This window comes from Eucyclogobius newberryi, unplaced genomic scaffold, assembly GCF_026437365.1.
Source record: "Eucyclogobius newberryi isolate DKJ021-1_F unplaced genomic scaffold, fEucNew1.0.hap1 SCAF_16, whole genome shotgun sequence".
Lineage (NCBI taxonomy): Eukaryota > Metazoa > Chordata > Actinopteri > Gobiiformes > Gobiidae > Eucyclogobius > Eucyclogobius newberryi.
Genome location: NW_027315790.1, coordinates 19,702,059 through 19,719,371, shown reverse-complemented (window position 1 = coordinate 19,719,371; position 17,313 = coordinate 19,702,059). Strand labels below are relative to the sequence as shown.

General features: G+C 39.0%; 1 protein-coding gene across 1 annotated transcript in view; it reads left to right on the top strand.

Moving 5' to 3' along the window:
* The window catches only part of sh3bp5lb (SH3-binding domain protein 5-like, b), a 31,551-nt gene extending 26,315 nt beyond the window's left edge, over positions 1-5,236 (top strand). Inside the window, exons 6-7 of the mRNA XM_072447813.1 lie at positions 2,580-2,792; positions 4,815-5,236. Of these exons, the coding sequence (XP_072303914.1) occupies positions 2,580-2,792; positions 4,815-5,231 (630 nt within the window). The 3' untranslated portion in view covers positions 5,232-5,236. The remainder of the gene's footprint in view (positions 1-2,579; positions 2,793-4,814) is intronic.
* The last annotated feature ends 12,077 nt before the right edge of the window (positions 5,237-17,313 follow it).

Here is a 17,313-nt window from a genome sequence, read left to right as displayed (position 1 = left end):
TCAAGTATTATTATTATTATTTGTAGAATTTTGTGGCAAATGATGAATTAAATCAATTTTGTAATAAGTCTGCAACATAACAAAATGTCAAAAAAGGTTAAGTGAAATAATGGGATGAGCCAAACATATCAAACTCACTCTTAAAAGACACATATTATGCAACATTTACCTTTTTTAGCTTTTAATCATTTGTTCCCTCATCAAAAACATACCTAGAGTTGTATTTATGTAGCTTAATTCACACAAGTTTGATGAATCCCATTTAGTAAGTCATCACCCTCTCACCCTCACAAAACACTTTCCTTTTGTGACATGATAAATAGAGCAACGAGATCTTCTGCTTTTTTTAAAAATCCATAAATCATCGCCACATTTCTGACATCAAATCCCGCTCGGCCTTTCTGTGTGCATGTCCCCAGGTTTCCCCTACCACTAAAAACATGTCCAATAGGCTCCACCGCTCCGTGAGACCTAATAACATCAGTCTTCCCAGACACGACAGGTAGCTATTAGCACTTGAGCTACAACCTGGTACAATCATCTCTCCTGATAAAGTCCCTGTCACTAATAAATTAATACACTAAACTAAACTAGTTCCTTCTGCAGCCAGTAGATGAAAGGCTAACTAACTTCCTGATGAGGGAACGCATGACAGCTATAAAGTAATGTGTGATTTTGTAGACAATTTTTTAAGTTCTAAAACTTGATGACAAAGCAAAGCTAGCATGTTTTAGGCCAATAACAAATACAAACAAATAATGAAACCTCCATATCCATAGCCTATAATATCATTATTTTCCCACCGATAATAATAAATGAGATGATTCTTCTTGTAGCCCTCCATCTGTCCTGCACGCTTCGTAGAGGATTGTCGGGTTAATTGTCATGTTGTAGCAGGTTGGACACAGCTGGAATGCCGTGACAGACAGAGATGATTTCTTCCTCTGACTGCCAAATCCTCACATTCAAATGCACTGAGCCAAAGAATGCTCCCTTCTGCTGCCAGGGCTTACCAACACTACAACTGTAGTTATGGCTTTTATGGAATAGTAGATTTATTATCATTGGTCTCACTGTCTCCCAAAAAGTATTATATAGGTATAATTGTGCTGGTATTGATATTGTATTGTTGAAAGTTTCGCAAAATGTTCATATTTTGTCTGTTACAGGGTTTAAAATACATTTCTTGTTACAGTCTTTATGTATGTATGTAGGCTAGTACTTATCTTATATATAACGATAGTGCTAAAGAAACCTGGCATGCCAGATTGATATATGTGGCCCTCTGCATTGAGTTCTACACATGAATCAGCTTCTCAAGGAATTGTAAACTCAATGGATTTTTTTTTTAAAGAATTCATCTTGCTGAAGACTTTTCAAAGCAAGTTTAGAAAGAAAAATGAAATACTGTCAGCCACAATATAGCAGTCGATATTGAATTATGAGATCAAAACTGTGACAACTTCTACTGTGTTTAACAGTTTGTCTTTTGCGTTTTTTTTTCAAGCAAGCATCAAAATAATAGCACTACCGATCTAGTAGTATATCATTGTCAAATTAGCATAAAATGTTGATACTGTTCATTTTGGCATCATCTGAACTGAGGCTCGTGATTGAAGGCTGTCATCCTGTCATTTCAAAAAATGTGGGCAGTTACGTAGATTTCTCTTGATAAAGATCATATGTTGAGATGTGATGGGTGCTGCCCGGTATTTGCCACGTATGCCAGGCTCCAGGTGCAGCCGGCCGCAGTGTTGTGAGTTCAAAACCCGACTACAACATTTACTGCATGTTCTCCCACTCTCCTTTCCTGTCTAATAAAGCCTACGGGCCAAAAAGAGATTGGGTGGATTTGGTTAAAAAAGAAACCTTGTCATGAAATAATCAAGTACAAAATTGAGTAATTAACCAAAATGACAGCATATTCTTGTATGATAATGATTCTATTCTACTATTGTTAGCCTATTTGTGAGCCACTGTGTCCAAGTCATTTCCCTTGTGGATCAATGAATTATCAGCTCTGGACCCAGGCAGCACCGCCTCGTCTAGACCTAAACCTCTGACACTAAACTTTGGACTCTAATTCACCCCTAATTCACCTCCCTTTGCGTCAATCACTCACAGTGCAGCTGCAAAAAACTTTTAACAGTGCAGGAGATCAGTCTTTTATTATCCGACTAAATAAGAAATAAGGGTTGCACAGACTGATAAGAGAATTTGCTTTTGGCCGTACTTGGACTCAGGAGAGAGACAGAAAGAGGTGATCCAGTCCAGTGTGTGACCTTCTGACTTGTGCATAAGCAGAATTGTGCTCCTCTCAGTACATGCCAGTTTTATTACTTAAATCAGCTTTTAAAATAGCAATAAAGGTCTAATTATCTGGGTTTCTTCGACTAAATACCTAATATAATAATAATAAGTCTCTTCTTTAAATGCTTCTATGTGATCTAAACTCTCGTATCATATTAAGTGGATTTTTTCCCGCAGTTATATAATGAAAAGTCTCATTTTCTCAAAGTGAAGTACACATACTGCTTTGTCTTGCAGAGAGAAACACTTCTGCCTTGTCTGCATTTCAGGAGCACAAGGCTAAAGTGGTGCACCTGGAGGCACAAGTGTCTAAAGTGAAGACTCGATACTCTGTGGCCCTCAGGAACCTGGAGCAGATCAGTGAGCAGATCCACGCGCAGAGAGGCCGCATCCCCACCACCAGGGGGAGCCACGTCATGTGTGGGGGCCGAAGCTCACCTGTGGGGGCTGAGGCTGAGGTCCGGGCCAGCGTCAGTGTGCAGGTGAGGAACCAAACGTGTTCACATAAAAGGTCAAACTGTGAAAGGAGGAAGTGTATTTAACTCGTTCCTGACGCTCACATTCTTTAAGTTTGAGCACCTTTCTGATACTGTCAAAATATTGTCTGATTATACTTGTACTCAAGATATTCATTTTTGTAAATATGGCCCACCTGTAAATTGTTTGGAACAGCTTTTCAAACAGGAAAGAAAAACAGTGGAACGTGCAGTCAGTCCACTTTCTTCTGGCTTTACGAATGAATGAATGAATGAATAAAATGTTTTTTAATAATGCATTCAGTGCCCTGATTTTGTGTTGCTTTTACAATATTTATATATATAGGGTAAACAAATTTAACTGCTGCTTTAAATTAATTTTACAGTTATTTTGGTTGGATAGATCTGATTATTTTAGTAGCTCTGTCTTTAATTGTAAGAAACACTATTAAGATGCAATATTATAAGAATATATTGATTCTTGCATGTTTGAGTAATCCTATATTATCCTGCAAATGAGGCTCCAATACTCAGAAAATTCCTGTTTTCACCTACCCCCTATCCCTGCCCACATCCCTGCACTTGATTGCGATTTGTTTGAAGGATTAACACTCGGAGTGACACATATAGGGTTCTAAAATGTCGCTTTGCCACTATATTGTGGTTTGTGTTTAATTAAAAACACGTAAATAACAATCTGCTGCAGTTTTGAACAGGAAGTCAATGGACCTGTTTATTAAGCCGTTTTAGATCAATAGTAGAAAAAGCTTCAGTTGTAGTCATCTGGACTCAGTTTGAAAAAATAGACGTTTCGACTCTCATCCAAGAGTCATTGTCAATAAAAGAATTTAGATCGAGAACTCCGATATTAATACTGTTCTGTGGTAAGACCCACCCATTGGGCGGAGCCTTCCTGAAGTAGAAAGAGTTGTTTGTTTTCAACAGAAATTATAACAGAATAATAGTGATTAGAGGCTTCAAGATGGAGATGCACGGCACTCCATCTCCATCTTGAAGCCTCTAATCGCTCGTTTGAAGATGGTGAGGTGAAGGTTTTAAGCAGGGAGAAAAGATGGTTTGAAAGAGGAGTCAAGGAAGCTATTTTTGTTAAAAAAGAAAGACCTTCTTTAAACAGAAATGGAGGGCTAAGATTTAATCTTCCTGTTATTTATAATGGGATACTGAACCCCTGGAAAGGTAGAGGACCAGGACCAGGACCAGGACATGTAGATGCTAATCAGGTACTCAGGGTGGTTGAGCCAGGGTCTCACAAAGACAAAGAGGTTTCTAATAGCCCATTAAGATTCTGAATAGGCTAGCTCGGTAGATACAAGGGGGGAGTTTCTGTTGAAACAAACAACTCTTTCTACTTCAGGAAGGCTCCTCCCAATGGGCGGGTCTTACCACAGAACAGTATTAATATCGGAGTTCTCGATCTAAATTCTTTTATTGACAATGACTCTTGGATGAGAGTCGAAACGTCTATTTTTTCAAACTGAGTCCAGATGACTACAACTGAAGCTTTTTCTACTATGGAACACGCCTGGACGAATGAGGGATTACACCGACGTTTTAGATCAATATTGCGGTTTACAATAAACAAAATGTAAAGGATAATGTATTCATTCAAGGTACTGAGGTAGATACTCGCTAAGTGGGCGCACTACTCCCAACCCAAAGAGTTCTTAAGCTGCAGGAGCAGAATAAGAAAACGCTCTCTTTCCCCGGTCAGTCCTCACACAGGGCCCCGACAAGCTGAACACATCACGTGAGCGCATCAAGCCTTGGCATAGAGTTCACAGTGGTGAGCCTGTCATTGATGTATAGTATCCAACTATTTCAGACATTTTGCAGTTGCATTTATATACAGAGCATCACAATAATCCAATAGAGGCATAAAAGTGGCACAGGCGTCAAACATTATCTACATATGTTATAGCTCAATACAAAGTACCTGACAAAAAGTGTATTGTCCCCTTTAATCCAACAGTAATCATACAATAGTCGACCTTTTGACCTTCCCTGCAGGTGAGCGGGGCCAACAACGACTGGGCACAGCAGTGGGTGGAGCGTCACCGTCAGAGCGGGTGGGGCCAGGCAGAGGACGGCCCTGAGGGCTCCGACCGCCTCTCCGTCATCAGCCTGCAGACCATCGCCTCGGACCTTGAGAAGTGCGACTCGGTGGAGCACCTGGGGGACATGAGCGACTGCAGCAGCGTGCGCGGGGACGAGTGGGAGAGGAGAGCGCCCGCCAGGCCCCTTAGCACTCTGCTCCCCACCGCCGCCGCCGCCGCTGCTGCTGCTGTGGTGGTGGTGGTGGAGGTGGAGGGGGCGGGAGGGGTCCAGGGCCCAATGTACAGGGGCCCAACGGAGAAGCCAGCGGCAGTCAGGAAGGAGAGACGAGAGAGCTTTGTCAAACAGCATCACAGGAGCGTCAGCCTATAGCGCACCGCAGTTCAATCCCAGCTTTGATCAGTTTATGTTGTCATTGTGTCCTAGGGCAAGACACTTCCCCCTCTTTGCCTATGTATGGATTGTGTTGGCAGATATTGTTCATGTCATCACACCTGCCTCCTTTATGGGGACCAAGATTAGATACTCGTGACAACACCAAAAAATATTATTAGCTCAACAACATGTTTCAATGTTAAGATAAATTACAGTTAGGGATTAAATTAAAAGACCAGTATTACGCATTATTATATTTTATTGTTATTGGGCTAATCATGCTCTTTTGCTTTGGCATCTCATGTTTTAGAACTTAAAATAATGTGTCTACTAAAAGCACATATTACTTTATATCAGTCATGTGTTCCGTCATCAGGATTTGAGTTAGAACTAAAAAGGGGAGATAAACAAACCTAGCTTTCCCCCCAACATGCTAATGCAGGCAGGCAGTTGTAATGAACATGATTTGAGCACAAAAGATCAATGACATTGCAAAACTGGAGTGTTTTTTGTGGCTCATAGAGAGAGGACTTACTAACAGGTTTCATCAAGCAAGCGTGAATTAAGATATAAGATATGTTTTAATGAGGGAACTATGATATAACACTGTTAACACTGTCAATTTCGTGCAATATGTGTCCTTTAAGATTTGGCAAGTAGTGACTATGGTTACAGTTAGGATCAGGCTCCACTGCAGGAAATGAATGCAAGTCAATGAGTGCTTTTGAATTATTGGAAGTGGTCAGTGAGTCCATAGGCACAGATAGGCAGCCACGCTTGTACCCAGGGCAGCTGTGGCTACAGAATAGTATGAGGAGTGAGTGAATAATGTGTGGGCTCGAACATCAGTGAAGGTCTCATATAAGACAAATTAAATGCTTATTATTTACTTTGAGTTGTGGGCAGGAGGTATTAAGAATGAGGGCGCAGTATAAATGACACAATTATCTGGACTGACTGACTATAATATTCCACAAAATCAGTAATGCAACTTAGCTTAACTTAGCTTTTGAATCATTTGAAGTCTTTTCACATACCGTATAAAGTCTTAATTAAACTTCGCCTTAAGTTAATTTTCAGCCAGGGCTTACACTGGTGGTGGGGAAGAAGAGGAGATAGAGAGGTTGAGGAGGCTGATGGTTTACTGCTGCGGTGTGGACAGGAGGCATGGGCCCTGTCTCAAAGTCACAGTCTAGTGTGCAGTGCGTTGGGTGGGGATTTGGGACAGGGCCATAGTTGGGTTGAAGCTGAAAAGGGAGGATGTAGGAGGGGAGAGTGAGTGTATTTGTAGGATGAGGCTTGAGCGGTCTTTGGTTGAGGGGCAAAGGTGACAGGATGTGATTGGCAGCAACAGAGCAAGTGACAAGAATGAATGCAGTTCTTCCTTAACTTCATGTAAAAAGTGCATTTAACTTTCTGGACAGTCCAAATTTGCAATCTTAAATTTAAACAGCGGCATTGCCAACACATGTCGTTAAAACGTGAAAGTTTTCCCATTGCAGGAAGTAACATCTTTACACACACTTCAGTGGGAGGTTGGACAATGTTCCACAATGACCACATAAGCAGGCCATTTTAGGTGTTTGTGAATATTTGTGGTCCCTGTGGATCCTCCGTACGCGTCCCACTTACACAGAGGCAACTGGACGGCAGGTCTCTCAAAGTCACCTGTCCTAGTCAGTGTTGCCATGACGCTGGTGGTGAGGGAGCCAAAAATCACAATGTAAAATAGGTCACTGGAATCTATTTATCCTAGTTAGTGGTCATTTTACTTATTTGAAAAGGCTGGAAGTGAAACTTGGGAGACTGGAGTGTCATTCAAAAGAAACCGATCCCTTTTTAACCAATCAGGCAGCATCACTTCCCTAAGACCCGCCTCCCTGAGAGGGTTGGAAGCAAACAAACTAGAAAGCATCTACCAAATAAGTTAAAGTAATTTCTTAAATACTTAAAGTTTCTGTAAACAGTTTCCCCAAAATTGGTTCCAGGTCATAATGTGGATGTTTCAAAGTAAACACATTTTATACAGGTTTTTTTTTTTTTTTATTGTTTTAAGAGTCTTAGGTGTCAAGTTACACGACAATCAGGGCTCTGCAGTGAATCAAAATTCAATCAAACTCCATGAACCAGCTTGGTGTTTATTATGGTTGTAAAAGTGAAACGGCGTGGACTGGCATTGATTGACACGACAGCAGATGGTCAATAGTCATCTAGATAGAGCGCGCGCTAATGATGCCCCTACCACAAAGATCTGACCTTCTCTGACCACCACTAAAAAGGAAATGACCAAAGAACTAGCAGGTACTACAAGCTAATTAGCACTTTTGTATTCTCGTCCACACAAATGAATTCTCAGCCACCCCTGATCTGAAAACATGTTTTGCACACTCTGAAGCTGGCTCTGAATTGCAATCAAATCGAACACGCAGTTGATCATACAAATTAGATTCTCTTACAGCAAAAACAATGTCCTTTCAAAACCAGATCAATGAGAATAATATTAGGTGTTAGCTTCAATATGCATTCGCTTTTCTAGCCTTGAGAAATATTTAAACGTCTCCTTTCCCATGACACTCGAGATTTGTGTCAGACATTAAAGTCCTTTCAAAGTACAAATATGAACTGAAAATCAAATGAAAAACATGTAGAACAGAATATCGGAACAATTTATGATAACAACGCTTATATTTGCCTTTATAATGCATAAACCAAAGACTTAATTCATCATGAACAAATAGTTTATTGAAAATTATTGAGGCTTAGTAAATAAATCCTAACAACTTAATCAGGAAGTTGCTGGCTTAAAAGGGTTAATGCTTCTTTTGTACTAATCTTGTATTTCAAAGGTTTATTAAGATGAAATTCCTATATTTGACAGTATAGAGATTTGAACTGGCAGTTTTATGGTTAGATGGTGAACGCTCAATCCACTAAACTATATAGAGAGTGTGTTCTAGTCGCACAAAAGACACACATTATGATAAATTGACTTTTTTGAACTGGAGTTGTATTTTTCTCATTCATAGACGCTTGTTTCATTTATTCTGTTTGCGAGGTCCTCTGAGCCTCACAAAAGGGTTGGTTTCAAATGGACCGGTTTTGTGAGGCCATAGTTAGTGCTCATAGCCAGACTCATTCAGAGTGTTTCTGCAATCAAATCATGTTCATTACAAATATCAGAGGCATGCAATATTTTAAAAACATGAGATGTCAGTAAGGGTACTTTTAAAGGCCAGTAACAATACAATGCATGATGTGTCCTTTAATGCCACAGTTTAGGTATGAAGCCATATTTAGTCTGTTCTGAACTCAAATGGAAGTGCCTCTGGTCCGTACATGAAAGTTAGTTGTAATATGTAAATTAATTAATGCTAGATTTTCGTTTTAATATTTCTTCTTTGATTGTGAGGATTGTAATTTCATGTGTAATAATTTACAAATATTTGAACAGTATTTCATTATGTATCAAATGTTACTTGAGTATGCCCACATTGCACAGTTTGTATTATTATTTATTGTAATAATATTTCCTTTACAAATCTTAATTCGTTATTAATATATCTTACAAATAATATATGTATTTTTTTAATGAGCATGTATCAGTGCATACATTTTCATTGTTTTAACATATGCCAAATGTACTTATAGCTTTATGTACTTTATACTTAGTTGCAATTCCTGTAAATATATACTTTTAAGCTTCATTGCAAATGTACAATAATGCACTAATGGCAAAGCTGTAACATAATACTGTATATATCAGTTTTTTACACATGGATGTTCTAATGCGATTATTGAGGCTTATGTACACTTGTGATATGAACAACGCACTGATCAAATTGTTGTATGCCATATCTAATGTTATGACAATTATGTGATACATATTTAATATTGTTGACCAGAAGTGTCACTCTACCAAACATCCTCAATATCCTCAATAAAACAAATGACAATAAATACTTTGTCATCTTCATTTTAATAGTTGTAGTAGTAATAGTAGTACACCATAACATCAAATGTTTTCTATTTCATCATGTATTCATGATATTGCAGTATTTGACATCAGAATGCTTTGCAGAAGAAAGGCAAGATTTTATACAACCTATCAGAACATTTTCACATTTATTGTTGGATTGGGTTCATAAAATGTATTTAATTTATTAACATGGCGCTAGCATAGCTTAGCTTCCAACTTAGCCCGCGGCTAACACAGGAACAAACAACACCTGAGCTTGTTTTCGATGTGCATATCATTAGCATGTACGCACGCATGCAGGGATCTTGTGAGTACTTACGCCAGGCACTTTCTTTTCGTGGATCTTTTTTCTTTTCGTCTTTTTGTACTCCATACTCTTTTTGTACTCCATACATCTTCAACACCACAGAGTATGACGGTGTTTTAAGTAGCCATGTGGCTTAAAGCTGATTGGCTGAAAAATAAAAACAATGCGCTGGCTGGAAATAGGTGACGCCCTGAGGAGCCGAAAACTACACATTTTTAACAGCTTAATGTATACTTTTAAGACAACCAATAGTGTTATCTGAAGCACAGAGGGTCTCCTTCATAACTTCAACTTGCAGATTCTGCAAAAAAGCGCAAATCACAAATTTGAAAAAACAACAACTTAAATGGTCTTTATCTCAGTTTGGTCGGGGCCGACTTGTGGAGGTTTTTAGGGGGGCCAGTCACAAATATATATTAATCTTCTGGCTTAGTCCTTTAAACAGTCTTCTGGCCAGCGTTTGAATAGTATAAACAGTTTTAATACATTAGTAATCAAAATATATTACATTTGTTTATTTTGTTGACATAGAAGACGTTGAGCTTTGTGCTAGTTCTTGTTTCATGTGGATAGGCCCAGTAATTACAGAGATATTAAACATAAACCAGGTCAACTTTCATAATGTAACTATAATACTTATACACTATATACACGTAAAGGTCTCTCCACCATAATAGATGTTTGTTGTTTAGCTACGTGTCAGATCATGTGACTGAGCGATGTGCCTCATCTGACCTCCTCTCTGCTCAGAGGATTAGGGTGTGACTCCAGCTGTGGGTGAGGTGGTGGTGGTGGTGGGGGGGAACAGGCTGGACATCTGGAGAGGCTTTCAGACCGACCACCACCATCATCTGATCAGATTAAGAATAACGCTACGGATTTACAGAGGAGAAGAGGGCACGGCAGCTTGGACTCAATTGTGAGATGTGCAGTGATGGCAACAATCACAGGCTCCGTGAGGACAAAGTGCAGTGATAATTACTGGCAAAGTTTGAGTCACTGGAACCAACAAATGTTCTTTCTCAGGCAGTTCAAGACACACATCAGATATATCTGAAGAGCAATGTACCCCAGTGCTAGACACGCCACATGTGGTGTGTAGCAGAAAATATAATCAAAATCAGCAGGTACAACAGATTAAAGTGATCATACACACATCTACATTACATCAGATTTGGAAGAGAAACAGTAAAACACGCTGGAGGCTTAATAACTGTCTGCTTACTGACCCTTTGTTTAAAAAAAAGAGTCTAACCACATTGAGTCATATGTAAAAGAAAACAATGGTGTTTGGGTGGAGACCCAAACTCCAGGATGCAACCAAAGCATCAAAGCATCAAAGTATCAAAATGATTGCTGTTGCATCTGCTAAAAAGAACAAATAAAATTCACAATCTAACCTCACAAGATATAATATTCATAATTATAAAAAACACAAAGTTCACTTGAAACAAATTATTTACAGTTGTCGTTTTAGGTTCCACCATCTGTTTGATTGTAATTGATTTTCTTGAAATTTCCACACCATTAAATGTATGTCATGGAAACAAACTCAGATTACGGGTCAGATCTGTGAAGAGGCGACGCTCATAACAAGAATGCATGTTTTTCAAGGTCATTTTGAACAACCAGTAATTAAATTATAGTATAAAGCCATACTGAATAAAACATTCATGTCATGGACCTCGTTTTTGATTCTTTATTTTCAGTGTTTTGGTTTTTACCCTGTTCATGTCCTTGGTGCTTAATGTCTGGTGTGTGCTTGTTTTTCACTTTCACTTCCTGTCTGTTGATTTCCCTGATGTGTCCCACCTGTTGTCGCCCCATGTTTTACCTTGTCCTTTGGTGGTCCGTTGTCATTGCTTTGCCTTTGTAAGTTAAAACCTCTTAGTTTCATTAAATATTTTAGCAGGTTTGCATTTTGGATCGTTTTGATTTCTCCCACGTGACAATTCATTTCAAAGCAATGACTACAGCAGGTGTTGGACCACGCCATGAGACATGACATGTACTTTTAATACCCAGATGTTTGTGACTTTGCACTGCATAAGCATAAGGTAGGACTGTATGGATCACTTAAAGGAAGGGTATGTAGACTTATTACAAAATTCCAAAACATGACTTCCCTTTGCCCTTAGGCATGTTATAACAAAAACATTTGGCATGATGGCCAATTTGTAGTTGGCATTTTGTATTTTCGTTCTCATCATCCAAACAGAAACGTTTTGTATCATGCTCTTTTTCATGATTTCTAATGAAATATGAGGAAGATTGCTAATTGCTCCTTGTGGATCGTAGAACACATTTGCCAAGTCAAAACAGCTCACGACTGTGCCCCTGATCAGTCTGCATCTGTTTAAACTATGGCTTGTGCCGTGCACAAGTTAGTTTTAAAAATGATCAAATTAGGTTTGAAATGATAAAGAACTAAAGACTAAAGGCTGCATGTTTAATTGTCATTTTAAAACACAACTGCTGCACAAATACCCTATTATCATTCCATCCAAACTGCCTGGTTGGACTGGTGGTGTTCCTTAGAGTACTTGATGCTCTACGCACTGTGCATAATGAGAGCGGCAGTATTCTACATGAGAATGAGTAAAACTGTATCAACTCAAGGTTCCATTGTGATTGTAGTTCCTTTCTTAACAGTGCAGGCTACATACTTGAATATTAATGTCATATTCCTGTCACTTGACATTAAGGTTATTAAAGTTTAATATCTATTGGAGGGAATCCTAAAGTTAAAAGATCAAATATGAAAAATCAAATGACAGTATGTATTGCCGTGGAGACCTGAAGTCCGTTCAATACTTCAGCTTTCACTTGTGTATCTGTCAAAAAGTTGTTTTATCCTTGCCTGGTTGTGTTCCCATGCGTCTGCTCATCCGTTGTAGCTTTGATCCTGCGCTGGGCTCATATATCCAGTATAAACTATCATGAAGCGGGCCTGGTTCAAATCCCTGTGGAACCCCTTTGCAGCACACGACCCCTCAGCTCTGCTCCTATCTGCAGCCCACAGGACCCAGGGGCCGCCAGCATCAAGTTCAATGTCAGGTGGGCAGAGGATCAAAATGTCTCTAACCTGTATAAACACTTTAAAGCAGTAACTTTCATGACTTTCCAAAGTGTTTTCCTTTCTTTCTTCATCGTAATAAGACGGTATGAACACATAAAAAAAGAGCCAGGGTTTCTCAGGAGAGTTGTTGTCGCGTCGGTGTCGGCAAATGTTGTAAGACTGTGTATCTGCTCAGAGACAGCAGGGGGCGACGACGGAGCGATCACACACAAAGATGTGCAATAAGGTGAAAATGCAGGCAGGTTTTAGCACATTTATTGCTGCAAAAGCTGAATATTATCATCGTGACACCCAAAAAATATGAATACTTTTTCAATACTTCCCACGCTTAAGTACAATTTGAACCAGCCCCGGTCTTGAATAAAACATGGGTCCATGGGCTTATTAACCACTGGGGCGACTTGACATTTTGGCATTTTTAAACAGGCACATTTTGTCTCTTTACAAACAACAGCCTCCTCCCAACACAGAGACCAGGGCAGAATGAACAAGGGGGACCAGCTCGACCTTTTTCTGGGAGAAACTCTTCCGCAACTGCACAAGAGACCAAAAAGGCCAGTATTTTGCCCTGGTTTAGTTCTGATAAAGCAATGGTTTGGTCTCGTTTTTGCTGGTTCTGTCCTCTGGTATTGCCCCTTTCAGACCCCATTTGGTCATGGTTTAGTTTGTCTTGAGTTGGATGTAGTTTAGTTCTGGTGTAGCCATTTTTAGTCCTGTTAGATATATATATATATATATATATATATATATATATATATATATATATATATATATATATATATATATATTATCATTCGTGTTACTTATTTCTTCGCCAGTTCTTTTAGTGGTAGTGTGTGTCTTCATCCTCTGGCTCAGTTAATATCAAGTTTGTGGCACCGTGAGACATGGCTATAGCTCGAGTAAACAAGAAATGACGCTGCACGTATTTGTTATATTAAAAAAGATCAAACATAGAACAGACAGAGAACATGACCAGAGAAAATACATGTCGACATCAACAACTAGATAATGAAAAACAAATAAAAATAAAAATAAAAATCCCATTTGGTCCAAATTCGGTCAATTTAATTTTGTCAATTTCCAAATTAAGTCTGAATGTCATTTGACCGCCAAATTCTGCTCCAAATTAAACGAGAGTAAACTAGGCCTGTCGTGGTGTTTGGGCCCCGTGCCGGCTCATGATCTGATGCGAGCACATTTCAGGGCCCTTCTGTTAAAGGTGAAGCTGAACGCAGAGGAGAGAAACATGAGGAATCCATTCAGAGGAGTGTAAAAGAGCTACAGACTGCACAATACTGTACAAGGGCATTACAGAGCGCTGTGGAGGAGACAATGACAAGACATTTTTATTTGTGATGTAACAGTGGATATTTATATGTATATCTGATTTCTGGAGTAATCACATTATTGAAATGCCATGTAAACAGTTCCATCTGATGTGAGTCGACTGATTTCTTTCTGATGGTTCATACTTAGAATTATGCACAAGGGGCAAATGAATGTTGCCAAAAAAAAAAAAAAAGAATACTGAATTATTTTTTTATTAAAATACTTTCGGGGTTTTGTAGATTTTTGTTATTATTTGAGTCAACTTGTCTAAATATTGCTAGTTAAATACATAAGAATTGAAATTTGTCCTAATATTTTAAGTTAAAACCAAGTAACTAGATAATCAATCAGTCAAAACAAAACATATATAGTATGATAATAGACTATTATTTTGGTTTGCAAATTGCGTTCTATTAAATACTGTGATTGAAGATGATTGAGTCAAGTGAGAAAAAAAAACAACTTTATTTCAGGTGAAAGTAACGAGACCAAACTGACCCAAAATCCATCAAATCAACATCCTGTTCCATATTTAGACTATAAAGCAGAAGATGTAATCAGAGCATTAACAAGCTGCTGTGGTTCATCATTTTGGGACTGGTCCATTAACTCACACATTAAGACATCTCTCGCCTTCAGCTACAGTCAATTACTAATCATTTTACGCTAATTACCAAATGCAAATAGCTCAACATTGACAATAAATAACTCTGATGCAGTCGTGACTCAGTGATGGTCCATCCAGCTCTGAGCAGGGGGCCTCAGGTTGCTTAGCTCCTGTCTTGTACTGAAAGGTTGCCGGTTCAATGCCTGATGAGGTGAGAAATTATTACTAAGTAGCCTAAAACCTTGTAAATGAGTACTACACATCCTACCAATGGCATATGGGGACAATAAAGTCAACATGAACCGTAACTATTTCCTGTTGCGTTCAAATCAACGTCAAGTGAAGAAATATCCAAGTTAAATATGAATATTGTTCTATTTTTCCATGATATGCATTAGGTGTACTCATGTCTGTCTGCACACGACAATCTTAAGCCGAGCTGGCGGTCCCGCTCAGAGCACTCCGTCCTACAGCCGCCACCCAAAGGTCACCAGTGTGTGCTCAAAATGTTAGCTCATGTCAGACTGAAATAACACACTGACGAGCAGCGATGTGGCGTGTGCCCCTCTCAAGTCTGCTGAACCGTAAGCAATGGGACGCCAAATCAGGCTTTTTAAAAGGAACATTTGTGTTATGGAATAGTTACTCTTTTGGTCCTTCTTCCAAGTGTCAAAAACTTTCCGTTGACAAAGTGAAATGATTTTAATTATTTGTGTTTCCTGTTTTTCCTTCAGATCCAATTTACTTTGTCTCATTTGTGTGTCTTTTCCTGAAAATCCCTAAGTTTTCCCAACCACTTACATACTTTTCTGGATAACAACTACTCTGTACTACAACTTGAGTAATATTATTTGGAAGTAGCTGCACTATACAATTTTTGACAAGTTCATCCACTTCTAAATATGATACATTTGGGACAATTCCAATACTTTATCTTACTCAAAGATGTCACTCCATTTAACTTGAACTCACACTGGTCTATTATAAAATACAAAAGACAATTTTGTTTGTCGAGCACAGTTTGTTGATATTGTATTTACATTGATTTGAATTATGTGTTTGTGGAATAGTGGAATGAGTGACTGTGATTATGAGTGGAGTTTCTGTCATGCAGCCAAGTGGTACTGTAGACCAGGGGTTCCCCCTGAGCCTTTTTGTCATACCTAATTGATGATTCAATGAAAATCATTTTATTTGAACATTAGATTCTGAGGCATTGTCTTAATTTTAAGTCAAATTAATCATAAAAATTAATAATATGTGGCCTTGAAAAAAAATATGTTATAAAAACAAATAAATAAATATGAATTCAAAATAATCAACCTGTTTTTGCAATATTTGGCCTCTTAACTAAAAACAACTGGAGCCCCTTTGAGTAAGTCCCTTTAAACAGGCATTTCAACTTTAAACCAGGAACAAAACACTAATACTCAGACTCACTATCGGCCGAGTTCTTTTCATCATCTGACCTTTAATGAGACACTTTAGATTGTCTTTCATAAGCTTTGATAGTCAGGTCTAAAGCAGGACTAAAGCAGGACTAAAGTAGGACTAAAGTAAGTCTAAAGCAAGTCTAAAGCAAGTCTAAAGCAAGTCCAAAGCAAGTCTAAAGCAAGTCCAAAGCAAGTCCAAAGCAAGTCCAAAGCAAGTCTAAAGCAGGTCTAAAGCAGGTCTAAAGTAAGTCTAAAGCAAGTCCAAAGTAAGTCTAAAGCAAGTCCAAAGCAAGTCTAAAGCAAGTCTAAACTAAGTCCAAAGCAAGTCCAAAGCAAGTCCGAAGCAAGTCTAAAGCAAGTCTAAAGCAAGTCCAAAGCAAGTCCAAAGCAAGTCTAAAGCAAGTCTAAAGCAAGTCTAAAGCAAGTCCAAAGCAAGTCCAAAGCAAGTCTAAAGCAGGTCCAAAGCAAGTCCAAAGCAAGTCCAAAGCAAGTCCAAAGCAGGTCCAAAGCAAGTCCAAAGCAAGTCCAAAGCAAGTCCGAAGCAAGTCCGAAGCAAGTCCGAAGCAAGTCCGAAGCAAGTCCGAAGCAAGTCCAAAGCAAGTCCAAAGCAAGTCCAAAGCAAGTCTAAAGCAAGTCTAAAGCAAGTCTAAAGCAAGTCCAAAGCAGGACTAAAACAGGACTAAAGCAAGTCGCAGGACTAAAGCAAGTCGCAGGACTAAAGCAAGTCTAAAGCAAGTCCAAGTCCAACGCAAGTCCAAAGCAGGACTAAAGCAAGTCTAAAGCAAGTCCAAAGCAAGTCTAAAACAAGTCCAAAGCAAGTCCAAAGCAAGTTCAAAGCAAATCTAAAGCAAGTCCAAAGCAGGTTCAAAGCAGGACTAAAGCAAGTCTAAACAAGTCCAAAGCAGGACTAAAGCAAGTCCAAAGCAAGTCCAAAGCAGGACTAAAGCAAGTCCAAAGCAAGTCTAAAGCAGGTCCAAAGCAAGTCTAAAGCAAGTCCAAACAAGTCCAAAGCAAGTCTAAAGCAAGTCCAAAGCAAGTCTAAAGCAAGTCTAAAGCAAGTCAAAAGCAAGGCCAAAGCAGGACTAAAGCAAGTCGCAGGACTAAAGCAAGTCTAAAGCAAGTCCAAAGCACGTCTAAAGCAAGTCCAAAGCAAGTCTAAAACAAGTCCAAAGCAAGTCCAAAGCAGGACTAAAGCAAGTCCAAAGCAGGACTAAAGGAAGTCCAAAGCAAGTCCAAAGCAAGTCTAAAGCGGTTCTAAAGCAAGTTCAAAGCAGGACTAAAGCAAGTCGCAGTATTAAAGCAAGTCCAAAGCAAGTCTAAAGCAAGTCCAAAGCAAGTCTGAAGC